We start from the raw sequence: 17,433 nt of genomic DNA, 5'->3' as shown, positions 1-17,433 counted from the left end.
TAATTTAAGATGGTTCTAAGTCATCATTAAGTTAAAACCCTTATTGTGAGTGTTCAAGCCCAAATGATAGTATTTTGTGCGCATCGTAATGCGCTTCTAAGGAAGATAATCATGGATAGTTACTCTTCAAAAGGAAGATAGTTGAATAGTACTCGGATAATTGTTTTAAATTTCGACTACAAAACATATGAGTAATTAATGCAGAATGCATTTTTCTAAACGTTCAGAAGGAGATCGGGCCAAAAAAAATAAAAGAATTGTAAAGAAAACATCGGATAAAGGATTTATCCTAGCATTAGTATGAATAACAGCATTGATGACGATTCCGCGCGTGATACTCTGCCAACTACTGGTACTGGCGAAATTTGGTTGCCACTTGATTAATGGCAGACATGTGGGCAAAGAAATTTTCAATGATATATTTAAGAAAAATGTTGAATTAGAAAACAAATAAATTATGCAAGAAACGTTCCAATTTTCATTTATTTTCTGAGTTCTCTTATGTTACTCGAGTGAAGGATTAAGATGGCCCTTATGGGAGACTTGCTTTAAAAAAACATGTTCAGTATCATTTACTTTATATCACATCTTATGATACAAAAGAATAGAAAATTATGTTATCAAGTCCTTGTCCCAATTATGAGTTGATAAAGTCCTTTTACTTGGGAACCATACGCTGTTGTCATGAAATGTGACTGTGTCACATTGAAGGTTCCATGATAACCGCCGCATGAACAAATCTGCGGATGTCATAATAAATGAACTAAATAACTCTATAATAATTTGATAAACTTACCCTTAGAAATTTTCTAAATTTCTTCTCGGCTGCATGTTCTGGGTTCAAACATCTAGCTTGGTACAATATTTTCATCTGTGATGCTCCAGCATCGTCAGCATTTTGGATAAGTTCCTGAAGAGAAAATAATACAAAAGCGATCAGTAATCACATGAGTCGCCTCACGATGGCCAATTTCATGTTGGAACAAATTTTGTGACAGATGGACAGACAGACGGAGAGTGCACAACTAGACTTGGTACTGATCATTCCTGTAAATTTTGGATAAAATTGCACCAGTAGTTTATGAGGAGTAGTCCGGACAAGCTTTTGTGTATCTGGCACCACACAGAAAAAAACACCTTTTTATCAGAGGGCCATAACTCGGCCAAAAATCATTCAACCGGAAAAGCCGTGCAATATGCTTAAGGACTTGAGCTATAGATCAATCCTGTAAAGTTTCATTGAAATTGCATAAGTGGTATAAGAGAAGTAGTTCGGACAAACTTTAAAATTAAAAATTATTAAAGGGCCATAACTCTGACAAAAATGATTGAACCGGGAAATGCTGACAATATGCACAACTCGACTTGGTACTGATCATTCCTGTAAAGTTTGGATGAAATTGCATCAGTAGTTTATGAGGAGTAGTCCGGACAAGTTTTGTGACGGACAGATGGACAGACAGACAGACAGACGGACAGATAGACGACGGAGAAGTGATCCCTATATGTCGCCACTACTCCATATAGACTGGTTTGATTTTGGTAAAATGTTCATCCTAACGGCATTTTTTAGTACAAGCAGGTAGTTGGGCTTACTTACCTATTTCAAGTACGCTGAATTCCTTTTTTGCTCTACCACGGCTGTATTTTTAGTCCTTGACCTCTAAAAATCAATTTCAAAATGGCCGCCATTGAATTTTTTAATTTTACTTTTATTCTCCCATGGGCGAGATATATACATATTTTTTGGCATTTTAATTTAATGTTTTGTTAATTTTAGTCTGCTGAAATGTGGACGAGAAGAATAGATGCAAAAACAATTAAATTTATTGCGGCAGCCATCTTGGATTTCAAAATGGCTGACAATTTCCTATGTTTTATACACTGTTTTATAATTAAAGTAAACAAGCACAAGAAGGCATTTTACAGGCATGTTTTCTTTTATAGAAGTGCAATGATACTAATTAAGACTTCTAAATGAAGACTTTGAAAAACATCCATTAAAACTACAAACTTTATGGTGAAAAAGGTGACAATTAATACCCTAATACAATGAGTCATATTTGCGTTCACTTCGCCATTTAGATGTTATTTTTATACTTCTAAAAATACAATGCGTGTTCTTTCGATTATTGCGATGTTTTTTAAATTGGATTTGTATCGCCTTGAGGGGAGACCTGCTCAAATGTCTGTCCGTCTGTCTATCTGTCCGACCGTCCTCTTGTGTCAGTTAGGGGTATTTGCGATCACAATTTGGCGTTTAGATTAATTCCGTATACCCCCGACCTATAGGATGAATCATTGGTTATGGGAGGCAAAAGGCTGCTTTTGGAGTAAGAAACAAACATGAAGATAACAGACATTTTCACAAATCTCTCAATAAGAGCTTGTCCCTGTCTTTCCGTTTTTAATCCCGTTCATATCTGTCATTTTCGGATAGATTTTGAAATAAATTGCATTAATGCGTGGCACATGGATACAATGTCATAAGAAAGACCAAGGTTTGAAGCTCAACTCCTCATGTTAGACTTGAAAGTGCTTGAAAAAAGATGTGCATTTTAGTATTCTGTCTTTAAGAGATGAATTTTGAAATAGTTAAGCATAAATATACGGCCTATAACGGATTGGGAAATGATGTACTTATTATTACTTAATCTTCAAACAGGGATACCATGAAACTTTTTTGGTTATTTCTTATGTCAATGTCAATTGCGCAAGAACATGTACTGGGACGAGTAGTGCCCAGGAGCCAATTCAACAATCCTAAGAACAGGGTCATGTCTATCAAGAAAGACAATTTTGTAAAAGTTCATTAGTAGGGAACCCGGTCAACAATTTTTCATGCACGACCTGATATTTAAAAAAAGTCTTAGTATTTCCAAAAGTAATATAGGAATCGCCATCCAGGCTGGCATTCGAAAAAATATTTTTTCATGAAATAAACTACTATTCTATTGTTTCTTCTTGTAAGAGAAATATTCTATATGGTGTTTATCCCATACATACTTATGCCGAGCATCGTGCATATGGATAGTATTTTATTTGCTTAAATAGGTAACCCGACAAGAACATGGTGGTTGAGGCCCTTATGTTAGGACTTTTGTCGACTATTTGGTTATCATGTGGTATTAAATTATCCGTTTTGATTGACCTAGAGCAGGCGGTGTACGGGTAAAAATATTTAAATCTTGTCAATTGTATAAGCCGCCGTCCTGGAACGACAATAACTTTGCGTATATGTGTAATTTGAAAAGGTCGTGTCATGCACAAGCAGGGTTATGTCTACAGTTAAACTTATAAATCATGACAGAAAACGTAACAAGATGGTTGTGTCCGATCTAAAACTTTCTCATTAATTGATGCCTTTTGAAATAATTCTGCATAAATATATGGCACATATATTAAAAATCATTTGGGTTAAATATGGCGCCTCTTTGTAAGACGACATGTAGCGGACAAATGTTCCAAGGTCACACCTGTATTTCCAAAGTCATGATATGAGAATGCATTTGTGGTCATGTCCAGGCCATATATGTGTTATTCAGCAAGAGCTAAGAATAAATACGTGGTACTTTGAAACAATTTGTCTTGAGTGAGAATAGATATTTTGAAGGTCATCTCCGGTCATAAATTATGTCATACATTGGATGGATATTGGCGTAACTAGGCATACATTTGTCGCACGTTAGGACTACTTGTAATGCTTAAACACTAGGTTGTTAGCTAGATAGGTCAATTTATAAAATTGATGGTTGTGTCTATATCTTGGTAATTTATTCATGGATGCTTTTTAAAATAATAAGAAATACTGAAGATGTAAATAAATGCTTCTTAATGTTTCTAATTTTTGTAAAACTTTTAAGACTACAGTATCCATGCCTTCAATGTAAATAATGGAAAACAAGATTAGCAATGTTCAATGAACGCCACCCCAACACGACCCAGCAACAAAGGTAATATATCCTTAACTGAGCCGAGCTTCGGAGACATTTCAAGTGGCACGCCCTTGTTTCACTTTGTTTTACATAATTGTCGGGATAGTGCAAAAATAGTTGGTACACATTTTAGTGACTTATATTACACTAAAAAATACCAAAGTAATTTTATGGAGTGATAGTTGATAAAATAATTATATTGTGGCAAATGACATCAAAATATGTTATATCATAATGGAATAAGATACTCATCAATTTTTTGAAAGATAGCCAAGAACAAAATAAGTACGAAGATTTGAATATAACTTAGTCACTTGAATGATTTTAAAACATGAGATAGAATAAGGTACAGCGTCCTTGGCATAGTGGCATAATTATAACGTAGATTTTGATATTAACTAAGACAATGAATGAATACCAATGAATTAAGACAAAACGCAAAAAATGTCGTATTTTTAGGTAAGTTAATAAAATTAAAAGACATAGGATTCGAAGGCATATATTTTACATGATTTGATAGCAAAAAAACCAAAATGCTCTATCAAGTCATTCAGTGTTAATAACAAAGTGTAAACAGCAGTGAATCGTCAATATATTAATTGCAGAATTGGTATCAATTAACTGTCTAATCTTCTATGCATGTACCATCATCAAATACCCGCAGTAGACCTATAATGTTTTACTTTATATTATTCATTACCCGTAAGACAGTGCAAGCTCGTAAACTGTTTATGGTTCATGTTTGCGAGACTTTTTTCCAAAGTGAAATACAATAAAGATTAAAATGACTTTACCATTTATTTGAGTTTATTTCAGTTAATAAATAGATGATCTGTTTTTAACCATGGCTAGGCATGTTTAAAATTTGATTGATAAAAACGACCCTTTATAAAGAAGCTATATCAATACAAAAATTAAAGATATCGTATAAACACATCTGCGGATGTTTCTAAATTCCAAATTTGACAATTTTCCATTTTGATAAATGAATTTTGCGTAGGGGCCGGTGCTAGGTTGCTTGGACGGTACCTTGCAATTTCCAGTTACGTCAATGTACAGGCTCAATGAAATCGAGCATACAACGTTTTCAATTTTGCCGTTTTGATCGTTTTTTAGAGATTCTGTTGTTGTTGTTGTTGTTGTTTTCTATTTTAAATCGGGTCGTACAATAGATATTGTTGCAAAAACATGCGGACTCAGAGACATAGTCGCTGACCTGTGAAGATGACAGGCAATTTTTTTAAATATTTACATACTGACCTTGACTCTTGGCTTTCAAATTATAAAATGATCTAGTGTCCATAAATGTTTACACAAATGCTATTCTATCAAAAAAAGAAAACTTAAACATCTAATGGTAAATTAAAATGTGCAGGTTTTATGTAAGACATTTGGGATCTCAGATAGATACCTGATTAAGATTAATTGTCCAAAAAGATGACCTGTGATAGTTTAAAGTAATGATGTAAATTAAAGTGCGCATTATACCTACACAGCATGTACAATTCGACATGACATGTTGCTCATATCATTATACAATTTTTGATATTCATTCCTACAGAAGGATCCATTTGTTTAAACCACTTTACTTATATTTGTTAAAAATGGTGTCCATTTTGAAATCAAAGATGGCCGGCATAGAAGTCAATGTGTAAAGCATGTATAGTTATCAGCCAATTATTCCTAAAAGTAATTATAAACTTTATTCCATGTAGATTAACGGACATACGATACGATATGTACCAGAAATAATATTTTTTTAAGTAGATGGTGAAGGACAATGGTGGCCATTTTGATTTGACCTTTAGAAGGTCAAGGACTTCGAGTACAGCCGTGGTAGAGCAAAAAATGGATTCAGCGTACCCGAATTATCTTAAAACGATTCACTACCTGCTTGTACTAAAAAATGCCGTTAGACTCTTAACGGAGGGTCTTTTCTGAAAATCAAACCCGTCTAATAGAGGCGATACAAAAATGCTGAGCCGCTTCATGACAAAACCAACATAGTGTGTTTGCGACAGGCATGGATCTAGACCAGCCTGGGCATCCGCGCAGTCTGATCAGGATCCATGCTGTTCGCTATCAGTTTCTTTACTTGTAATAGCGTTGGTAAGCGAACAACATACCCTTATCAGACTGTGCAGGCTGGTCTGGATAAACGCACTATGTTGGTTTTGACGTGACGCTGCTCAAATTTTAACAATAAAGAGAATGAATCCTTAAAGAAAATCCACTCCACATGTCCTAAGGCCTAAAACTACGTTCCCTAAGTAGCTAATGAAATGCACTTCTGTTACTTCATACAATGGGGTAGTGGAACATTCGACCGATGCACAGGAGATCTCCACTACTTTATATTTTCAAAGTTGACTTTCTGCCAACAGATCAACTGGCACACTTGAAATGGAAAGAAATGATTACGATAAGAAGAAATATACTCGGAATTCAATTGAAAAAAATATTTTGTGTGATTCTTTTTTATTATTTTGTGTGTGTAATTTTTGCAATAAAAATAAATATCCTTAAGTTAAAACGGACTGGCCGAATAATCTGGAAATTTGTACACAAGTTCTTGGTATAGACTTTTATCAAATAAATAAATACATCAATCGAGAGAGAAAACTACTCTCTGGCGTCTCTTTTACGTGCAAGCACCTAAATTTCTTTCTCTCCTATAATGCCGAGAGTTATGGTCCATCGTAGCAAAGTTTACTCATTTGATCCTCCATGAATAATCGGTAATGAATTAACGAAAGCCTCATAGTATCAATGTAAAACAAGAACGTGTTGGTTAAGGTCATGATAATATTCCATATCAAAGTGCTGAAAGCACTGGATGCGACAGACATGAACAGGGAATTGCATAAATGAGCCGCGTCACGACAAAAACAAAACAAATCCGCGCAGTCTGATCAGGCTCCATGCTGGTCGCAAACCTACTATGTTGGTTTTGTCGTGACGCGGCTCAAATACTGTCAAAAGAGGACCAAACATCAGTCATGCACAAAGCATTAATCATATTCACAAAAGGGGAGAAAAAGTCTATGCCAGAGTTTTATCGGGCTCGGAAAGAGTCCTCCAATTATTGTCCCTGGGACATGTGTTATGTTTCATGTGAATATTTATCGTGTTCTTTCGACAACTGATGTTATAATTATGTTAAAATTTCAAATGAATACATTTTACCAGGGTACATGTCGTTCTGAAAATTGCCTGCAAAGCTTTAACCAAGAATTTTCTTACTACAAAAAGGCCATTTACTAGTTCTAAATCTATATAAGATTCATTGGATTCAGAGAGTGATCCCGAAAAACATGCACATTTGTATTTGGTTTCAAATTAATAAATTCAGTTGTTCTGAAAATTGATCTTACTTATAATATGTAATATGATATTACAGTAATATCATGCCATCGCGTTTCACCATCGTATTATCGCGCCATCGCGTTTTCACCATCGCACCATCGCGTTTTCACCGTCGTGCCATCGCGTTTTCACCATCGTGCCATCGCGTTTTCACCGTCGTGCCATCGCGTTTTCACCATCGTGCCATTGCGTTTTCACCATCGTGCCATCGCGTTTTCACCGTCGTACCATCGCGCTTTCACCATTAACCATCGCGTTATCACCATCGTGCCATCGCGCTTTCACCATCGTACCATCGCGTTTCTATCATCAATCCATCGTGTTTTCATCATCGCGTTTTCACCATCGTACCATTGCGTTTTCACCATCGTACCATTGCGTTTTCACCGTCGTGCCATCGCGTTTCACCATCGCACCATCGCGTTATCACCGTTGTGCCATTGCGTTTTCACCATCGTGCCATCGCGTTTTCACCGTCGTGCCATCGCGTTTTCATCATCGTGCCATTGTGTTTTCACCATCGTGCCATTGCGTTTTCACCGTCGTACCATCGCGCTTTTACCATTGACCATGTCGTTTTCATCATCGTGCCATTGCGTTTTCACCATCGTACCATTGCGTTTTCACCATCATACCATCGCGTTTCTATCATCAAGCCATCGCGTTTTCATCATCGCGTTTTCACCATCGTACCATTGCGTTTTCACAATCGTGCCATCGCGTTTTCACCCTCGTACCATCGCGCTTTCACCATTGACCATCGCGTTTTCACCATCGTGCCATCGCGCATTCACCATCGTACCATCGCGTTTCTATCATCAAGCCATCGCGTTTACATCATCGCGTTTTCACCATCGTACCATGGCGTTTTCACCATTGTACCATTGTGTTTTCACCATCGTGCCATCGCGTTTTCACCATCGTGCCATTGCGTTTTTGATCATCTTGCCATCGCATTTTCAACATCGTACCATCGCGTTTTCATCATCGCGTTCTCACCATCGTATCATGGCGTTTTCACCATCATACGGTACGATAATCTCATTGATACAAATTGTGCTTCTACGCAGAGTTATATATTGTTATATTGAAATATATTTTAGCACATTTTCCACATAAAAGTTATTTCGGACATAATTTGACTTTTTTTTTTGCTCACGGCTTTGATTTGTAAAAAACGTGTTTGGCTGTACTTCGATCGGGAGAAAAAAGTGCAATTATTACAATGCTTCCTTGTATATATGATCTTCATTTGTTTATTTTATCAGTCAGATAAAATAAAATACGATCTGGAACTGGAACATAAAACCTTTCAACATAATCCAAATATTATGTGTGTGCTTTATTTTAACAAATAAAACATGACCTTGAGGGCAATATGCAAGTTTACGGACTGGTTTGTCAGACTGAGGAAGGAATTTAGCCCGAAGCGCAGCTGAAGAAAAATGGCAATATCACGTACTTTGTATTGATAAGTAAGTGTGAAAAATATGAAGCTATAAGTATAGATAAAACTTAAGATATATCCAACTTGCGGGTTTAGGCTAACCATATTCATTTTCAAAGTGCTGAAAAGGGCAATAACTTGGAACAAATGTAAGCCATAGTTATGTAACTTGCCAGGATCACTTTATTTTGATTAGTAAGTGTGTAAATTATAAAGTCATTGTGACAGGTAGTACTTAAGAAAAAACCATTAGCCGTTTTAGATTAACCTTGTATGTAGAAAGAAGGACGTACGGTCCAATTACAATATGCCTAGGGGCATAATAAATAAAATGCGTAAAACGCAAAAAAAACACATAGAAGATAAACAAAGGCGTTTTAAGGCAAAACAAAAGGCGTGGTTTCGCAAAACAAAAGGCGTGGTTTCGCAAAACAAAAGGGTTTAATAACATTCATGTATTGATGCTAATCAAATGGCCTGGTATTTATGCCAGAAACTAGAACTCCGCGAGTCGGATGTGTCGCCTTGTGAACAATATAGTTTAGGAGAAATGGCCAGGACAAAATGGAATATGAAAATTAACAAAGGACAATTACTAAAAAAATAAGAAATGCAGAGCAGCAGTTTCTGTGCTCTGCATTTCTTATCAATAAGATCTATCATCATATGAAGTTTCAAGTCTATAGCTTTTATAATTAATGAGAAATGGCCTGGGCAAAAATAAAGTATGAAAATTAATAAAGGGTAATAACTCAAAAATAAGAAGTGCAGAGTACCAGTTCTTGTACACTGCACTTTTCCTTAATGAGATCTATCATCCTATGAAGTTTGACGACCATAGCTTTTATACTTTAGGAGAAATAGCCTGGACAAAAATAAAGTATGAAAATTAACAAAGGGCAATAACTCAAAAAAAAGGAAGTGCAGAGCACCGGTTCTTGTGCACTGCACTTCTTCCTAATGAGATCTATCATCTTATGAAGTTTCAAGTCTATAGTTTTTATAATGTATGAGAAATGGCCTGGACAAAAATAAAGTATGAAAATTAACAAAGGGCAATAACTAAAACAATAAGAAGTGCAGAGCACTGGTCCTTGTGCACTGCACTTCTTCTTAATGAGATCTATCATCCTATGAAGTTTCAAGTCTATAGCTTTTATAATGTATGAGAAATGGCCTGGACAAAAATAAAGTATGAAAAATAACAAAGGACAATAACTCTAAAAGTAAGAAGTGCAGAGCACCGGTGTTTGTGCACTGCACTTTTTCTTAATGAGATCTATCATCTTATGAAGTTTCAAGTCTATAGCTTTTATACTTAAGGAGAAATGACCTGGACAAAAATAAAGTATGAAAATTAACAAAGGGCAATAACTAAAAAAATAAGAAGCGCAGAGCACCAGTTCTTGTGCATTGCACTTTTTCTTAATGAGATCTATCATCTTATGAAGTTTCAAGTCTATAGCTTTTATACATAAGGAGAAATGACCTGGACAAAAATAAAGTATGACAATTAACAAAGGGCAATAACTAAAAAAATAAGCAACGCAGAGCACCGGTTCTTGTGCACTGCACTTTTTCTTAATGAGATCTATCATCTTTTGAAGTTTCAAGTCTATAGCTTTTATAATTTATGAGAAATGGCCTGGACAAAAATAAAGTTTGAAAACTAACAAAGGGCAATAACTCAAAAAATAGGAAGTGCAGAGCACCGGTTCTTGTGCACTGCACTTCTTCTTTATGAGATCTATCATCTTTTGAAGTTTCAAGTCTATAGCTTTTATAATTTATGAGAAATGGCCTGGACAAAAATAAAGTATGAAAATTAACAAAGGGCAATAACTCAAAAAATAGGAAGTGCAGAGCACCGGTTCTTGTGCACTGCACTTCTTCTTTATGAGATCTATCATCCTATGAAGTTTCAAGTCTATAGTTTTTATAATTTATGAGAAATGGTCTGGACAAAAATAAAGTATGAAAATTAACAAAGGGCAATAACTAAAACAATAAGAAGTGCAGAGCACTGGTTCTTGTGCAATGCACTTCTTCTTAATGAGATCTATCATCCTATGAAGTTTCAAGTCTATACCTTTTATAATTTATGAGAAATGGTTGGACAAAAATAAAGTATAAAAATTGATAAAGGGTAATAACTCAAAATAAGAAGTGCAGAGTACCAGTTTTTGTGCACTGCACTTTTTCTTAATGAGATCTATCATCCTATGAAGTTTCAAGTCTATAGCTTTTATACTTTAGGAGAAATGACCTGGACAAAAATAAAATATGAAAATTAACAAAGGGCAATAACTAAGAAAACAAGATCCGGTTGAACTGGGTGATGCTCCCCGAATAGGTTTTGGACACAGGAAGGTATACCTCTTGTTATGTCAGAGTTATGCCACAGACAAAGTTCAAAGTGTAAAAATAACCCAAATATTGTGCACAACACATTGTCTCAATATGGTGAAATTGTAAAATCCGACTTCAGATAACGAAGTAATGCGCCGGACATGATTTTGCTGCAAGGTCATGCTGTGACCTTGACCTTCAAGGTAGGGACCAAATGTTGCGCGCGACACATTGTCTCAATATGGTGATCATCTCTGTGAAATAGTTGTTAAATCCTACTTCCAGTAACAAAGTTATGGGCCGGACACGATTTTGCTGCAAGGTCATGCCGTGACCTTGACCTTCAAGGTAGCGACCCAAATGTTGCGCGCGACACAATGTCTCATTGTGGTGATCATTTCTGTGAAATAGTTGTAAAATCCGACTTCAAATAATGAAGTTATGTGCCGGACACGGTTTTGTTGCAAGGTCATGCTGTGACCTTGACCTTCAAGGTAGCGAGCCAAATGTTGCGCGCGACACGCCATTTTAATATGGTGATCATTTCTGTGAAAAAGTTTAAAAATCTGACTTCAAGTAAGGAAGTTATGGGCCGTACACGATTTTGCTGCAAGGTCATGCTGTGACCTTCAAGGCAGCGACCCAAACATTGTGCGTGACACGTCATCTTAGTATGATGATCATTTCTGTGAAATATTTTTTGAATCCAACTTCAAATAGCGAAGTTATGTGCCGGACACGATTTTGCTCCAAGGTCATGCTGTGACCTTGACCTTCAAGGAAGCGACCCAGATGTTGCGCGCGACACATCGTCTCAATATGGTGATCATTTCTGTGAAATATTTTTAAAATCCGACTTCAAATAACAAAGTTATGGACCGGACACTATTTTGCTGCAAGGTCATGCTGTGACTTGACCTTCAAGGTAGCGACCCAAATGTTGCGCACGACACGTCGTCTCAATGTTGTGATCATTTCTGTGAAAAAGTTTTAAAATCCGACTTCAAATAACAAAGTAATGGGCCGGACACCATTTTGCTGCAAGGTCATGCTGTGACCTTGACCTTCAAGGAAGCGACCCAGATGTTGCGCGCGACACGTCATCTCAATATGGTGATCATTTCTGTGAAATATTTTTAAAATCCGACTTCAAATAACAAAGTTATGGACCGGTCACGATTTTGCTGAAAGGTCATGCTGTGACCTTGACCTTCAAGGTAGCGACCCAAATGTTGCGCGCGACACGTTGTCTCAATATGGTGATCATTTCTGTGAAAAAGTTTTAAAATCCGACTTTAAATAACAAAGTAATGGGCTGGACACAATTTTGCTGCAAGGTCATGCTGTGACCTTGACCTTCAAGGTAGCGACCCAAATGTTGCACGCGACATATTGTCTCAATATGGTGATCATTTCTGTGAAATATTTTTAAAATCCGACTTCAAATAATGAAGTTATGGACCGGACACGATTTTGCTGCAAGGTCATGCTGTGACCTTGACCTTCAAGGTAGCGACCCAAATGTTGTGCACGACACGTCGTCTCAATATGGTGATCATTTCTGTGAAATACTTTTAAAATCCGACTTAAAATAACAAAGTTATGGGCTGGACACGAATTCGGGACGTACGTACGGCCGGACTGACGGACGGACGGACAACCCGACGACTATATGCTCCCCCGAAATTTTTCGGGCAGCTTAATAAGAAGTGCAGAGCACCGGTTCTTGTGCACTGCACTTTTTTTTAATGAGATCTATCATCCTCTGAAGTTTCAAGTCTATAGCTTTTATAATTTATGAGAAATGGCCTGGACAAAAATAAAGTATGAAAATTAACAAAGGATAATATCTCAAAAAATAAGAAGTGCAGAGTACCAGTTCTTGTGCACTGCACGTTTTCTTAATGAGAACTATCATCCAATGAAGTTTGAAGACCAAAGCTTTTATAGTTTAGGAGAAATGGCCTGGACAAAAATAAAGTATGAAAATTAACAAAGGCAATAACTCAAAAATAAGGAAGTGCAGAGTACCAGTTCTTGTACACTGCACTTTTCCTTAATAAGATCTATCATCCTATGAAGTTTAAAGACCATAGCTTTTATGCTTTAGGAGAAATGGCCCGGACAAAAATAAAGTATGAAAATTAACAAAGGGCAATAACTCAAAAACAAGGAAGTGCAGAGTACCGGTTCTTGTGCACTGCACTTCGGGTCATTATAAGAAGCATGCATACCAAGTTTGAAGTCAATCTGACTTATAATGACTGACTTATGTTCCGGACAAGCTTTAGGTTATGCCGACATGGACGCAGAACAACGACACCGACACCACCGACAAAAGTAACCCCTATATGTCGCCTTTTTCAAAACGACACAAAAAGGTAGAGCAATATTAATATGAATCAGTTGTTTATGATATATGTGCATCATTTTTTTTCATTTATCTACGGATACGTGCTAACGACACAGGCTGGTTTTGTTATATCTTATTAGGAGAAACTAACACCCCTAACCTTTGCTTAGATATCACTTAAAAAAAGAAAGATATGTACCCAAATTAGGACTTAACATACACAAGAGGTACTTTCACCCTAATAGGACTGACCTTATGACACAAACACAAAATTAGGACATACCATCACGTTATTAAGTAATGGTATGATGTGAGTAGAAATAAAGTTCAATTTAGGTGAATTGTTTTCCTTAATATGACGACAGTATCTGTGATAATAAGTTGATAATAACTGATAATAAGGTCATATGATATCTTAACCACGTGATAACTATATCTAAAGAAGAGTATAGTTTTATCTAATCTAGTTGTATCACCTTCACTATCAAACAATACATTACAATTTTAATTTCGAATTAATTTAAATTACACAATGTACTAACCTTTATGATTTGAACATCGTTCCTGTATTCACGCAGAATTTCTTTGATATGTTCTAAAACTGTAGGTCGCAGTATCCCAAGATTTTCCTCGACATCCGAGTCCGCACTGTCACCAGAAATGACGTCAGCCATTCTTTCGAATCATTTAATCACATGACCATGAAATCTGAAACAATACAATAATTTTCATCTCTCAAAGAAAATGAATGACTCTCTATCTCAATATTTGGTCTGCTACGTCATTGAAAATGACTAAAGTATCAACTCAGGATCAATACATAATAACGATTTGTTGGTCTGGTACTATAATCTGGTGACACGTTAGTCTGGTGACACGTGAGACACGTTAGTTTACTATATTTTTAGTTCGATTGTGTTGGATTGAAACACTTGAATCTATGGTGGCTGATTTGTACCATTCATGTTTTCGCTCCGCGACCCCGCCATGCGAAAAGTCGAGAACTAACAAGTTAAAATGGCGGGGACGCGAAGCGAAAAGTCGCTAATTAGCGGGGGCGCGGAGCGAAGTTTAATAAATAAAACTTCGCCTCACGGGGGCGCAGAGCATGATTTAAGAAATCAAACGGCGGGGGCGCGGAGCGAAATCACGCAAATTAGCGCACTCGCTAATAAGCTTGTTTTTGCTCCGCGCCTCCGCCATTTTAACTTGTTAATTCTCGGTTTTTCGCTTGGCGGGGTGCGGGGCGAAAGCAAACTTATTAGCAGGTGGGGGGCGAAGCTTCATTTATTAAACTGCCTCTTGCACCCCCGCTAATTAGCGTGTTTTCGCTCCGCGCCCACGCCGTTAATTTCTTAAATCTCGCTCCGCGCTCCCGCGGGGGTGTTGATAAATATGGTGGCTGATTTGTGTGGTGCCAGATTTGTGCCATGTCGTAATTTTGCTCCAAGGGACACTGGATCAAAACACGAAAATACGACGAAGTCAATAATTTGTTGTACTTTCGCTCTGATTGACCAATTCCAATCCATGGTTTAAATGAATGAAACATTTTTGAACGAAGTTTTTGCCCATGCACCGTCAGCGTTAACAAATATATTTTTCATCAATCTGTAAAGCACTTTTCTTAACCAGGCAAAAAATAGAATAGTATTTGTATTTTATTTTTAACTTTATAACTATACTGTTTATGAGTTTTTGTTAATGATTGAGCATGAAATTGAAAGAAAATATAATAAACTTTTGAATAAAGTTTGAAAGGCAAGACAATAGACATTTTTTTATATTTTTTATGATAATAATTATGCAATAAACATTAGACGTCAGGCTTGACCGATATAAACTATAACAAGCCTGTAACGTCAACAAAACCCACTTACCTTGAGAAAATACGCGCGGGCGTTATAAATATTTATGACCCGGTACCAATTTTGCTAAGTTTGCAACCATTTTGATCGCTCGAACAAAGTGTGCAACCACTTCACGTCCTGCCTCTTGCATTTACACAATTTTAACACTATTCCCCTATTATTTGTTGTCAAGGTAAAAAGTGCACGTGATCCTCGTGTGTACTCCCCGCTCTGAGATTTCAATGCTTGACTGATTTATTGTTTTTCAATATACATGTACATTTAAAGCTCATTGTCCGTTAAATCTTAGTACACTCTTTGTAATGGGTCCTACGTTCAAACAATGACACGTATTAAAATGAACTTACTTTCCAGATGACTAGTTTCAAGCTATTTGTTCAAATTAATAACGGACAGCTCGCATCGACTAATATCTTGCAAATGTGCATGACTTGTATAAACTGTCTCGCATGTCAATATAAAGGTATTTGTAAAAACTGTACTGTTCTGGGATGATAACTTGAGCCTTTGTTTGCATAAGATTAATAAAAAAAAGCAGCAAACTGAAATTCTACAGATAAAACTCAACTCAAACGTAATTTAATCATTTGTCAAGACAGCGCAATCATACATTTACATGTTCGTGTCATGGTTATAGGTACTGTGACATTTGAGTGTTGTCAGAATAATCACAGTTTCACTGTAGATAGTTTTTTTTTACAACGAGTCAGCGATACACTGAAGTGTATCATATTTCAATGTACAGTTTCATTTATAAACCTGTTGCTGGGAGTATAAAATATGTATACATGTTTAAATGTCAAGTCGTTTCAGCTAGCAAATATGCGCGTTTAGAGAGAGATTTTACATCAGTTAGGAGACACACGCTTATAGTGTGAGGGGTTATTTTTTTATTGGGAAGAGAATTTTGTTGTTTTGAAGAGAATTTTGTTGTTTTGAAGTCAGTTTTGTTGGTTTGTTGAAGTGGTTGAATATAATTGTGGTGATCTTAATTGATCAGGGTTTATTGGTTGTAATTTGTTGTTTTGGTTGTTGAGTTATATCTGTTTGTGAAGATATAATTGGTTGATATTGGTTGAATGTTTGGTATTATATCAAGATTATATTAGTTGCTGCTTTGTTTTGAGGATATATGTAAATATTGGGTGCTTTAGTTTAAGTTGTTTTCTGATGCTGATTAGATTGTGTGAAGTTAATATTGTTGGATGAATGTTTGTGGTTTATACCGTATCTTAGAGTTGTAAAAATATTCATTTTTTTGTGTTCTTCATTTTGTGGTGATTTTATTGTTGTTTGGTCATAAGTTGTTAGAGCTTGGGCTCGCCAGGTGTCTTGTTTCGTATAAAAGACGTATACGTGAAAAGATATTTCATATAAGTGGCTGATAAATGATGTGTGTTTGTTTTGGGTGTAAATAATGATCAGAGCTCTTTGTTTTGGGTGTAAATAATAATCAGAGTTTGTTGTTTACATGTATATATTGATTTGAGATAGAAAAGGATAAAAATACCTAAAAAAAAGATAGTGTTAACTAAACAATTACATGCTAGTTTTCCAACTGAGAATATTTCACTTTTATGTCAGGCGGTGTTGCCCAGCCTCCATATCTTGGAAATTGGTTCTAGTATTTATTACTAAATCTTTTCTCAGATTAAATAACATCAAGGCAGACATTTCTCCTGACAATTTGGGGGCTCGTCCGGGATATTCTCTTTAAGTTGGAATCTTTTCTGGCAAAATATTGTTTGTTAAACTTTGATAAAAAATTTGTTAAACTTTAAATCATTTACGATCTGTTGGTAAAATGTAGCATTGTAAAATGCTGTTAGGCAAAAATCGATAAATCTGTTGTAGTGTTATACAAGTAAACCCTCTGTACAATAGAGTTTAAGTAGAGAGTTATATGTATAGAAGCGGTGACGGGCTGTGTTTAAAAGTTTATTTATACTGAAGGAGTTATTGCATTTTAGCAGGAGAGCACCCTTTGTTGAATACTGTTTATACGGTGATAGAATTAAGTGGTCTTTGGGAGACATTTGTTTCGATAGTTTGAGTCATTGTGTTAATAAGTTTATATCGATGATAAAGATATAACTTATAATTTGTTGAGGT

At 36.1% G+C, this 17,433-nt stretch overlaps 1 protein-coding gene across 3 annotated transcripts; it reads right to left on the bottom strand.

The window, feature by feature from the left end:
• Nucleotides 1–340: 340 nt before the first annotated feature.
• LOC132752194 (sacsin-like) lies at nucleotides 341–16,760 on the bottom strand. 3 transcript variants are annotated; one of them, XR_009628779.1, is made up of 3 exons: nucleotides 15,669–16,760; nucleotides 13,993–14,158; nucleotides 341–910 (listed from the first exon to the last, which is right to left on the bottom strand). XR_009628779.1 is itself a non-coding variant. In XM_060742499.1 (3 exons), the coding sequence occupies exons 2-3, from the start codon at nucleotides 14,122–14,124 to the stop codon at nucleotides 764–766; spliced, it is 279 nt and encodes a 92-aa protein (XP_060598482.1). In that variant the 5' UTR covers nucleotides 14,125–14,158; nucleotides 15,331–15,632; the 3' UTR covers nucleotides 341–763. The 3 variants fall into 3 exon arrangements, 2 of the variants coding, with proteins under 2 accessions (XP_060598482.1, XP_060598481.1); XM_060742499.1 differs by lacking the exon at nucleotides 15,669–16,760 and adding an exon at nucleotides 15,331–15,632; XM_060742498.1 differs by lacking the exon at nucleotides 15,669–16,760 and having other exon boundaries at nucleotides 13,993–14,312.
• Between the last annotated feature and the right edge of the window lie 673 nt (nucleotides 16,761–17,433).

Source organism: Ruditapes philippinarum, unplaced genomic scaffold, assembly GCF_026571515.1.
Source record: "Ruditapes philippinarum isolate M1 unplaced genomic scaffold, ASM2657151v2 ctg14520_1_1_1_1, whole genome shotgun sequence".
NCBI lineage: Eukaryota > Metazoa > Mollusca > Bivalvia > Venerida > Veneridae > Ruditapes > Ruditapes philippinarum.
The sequence above is the reverse complement of the archived record's forward strand: the minus strand, read 5'-3'. Positions and strand labels throughout refer to the sequence as shown.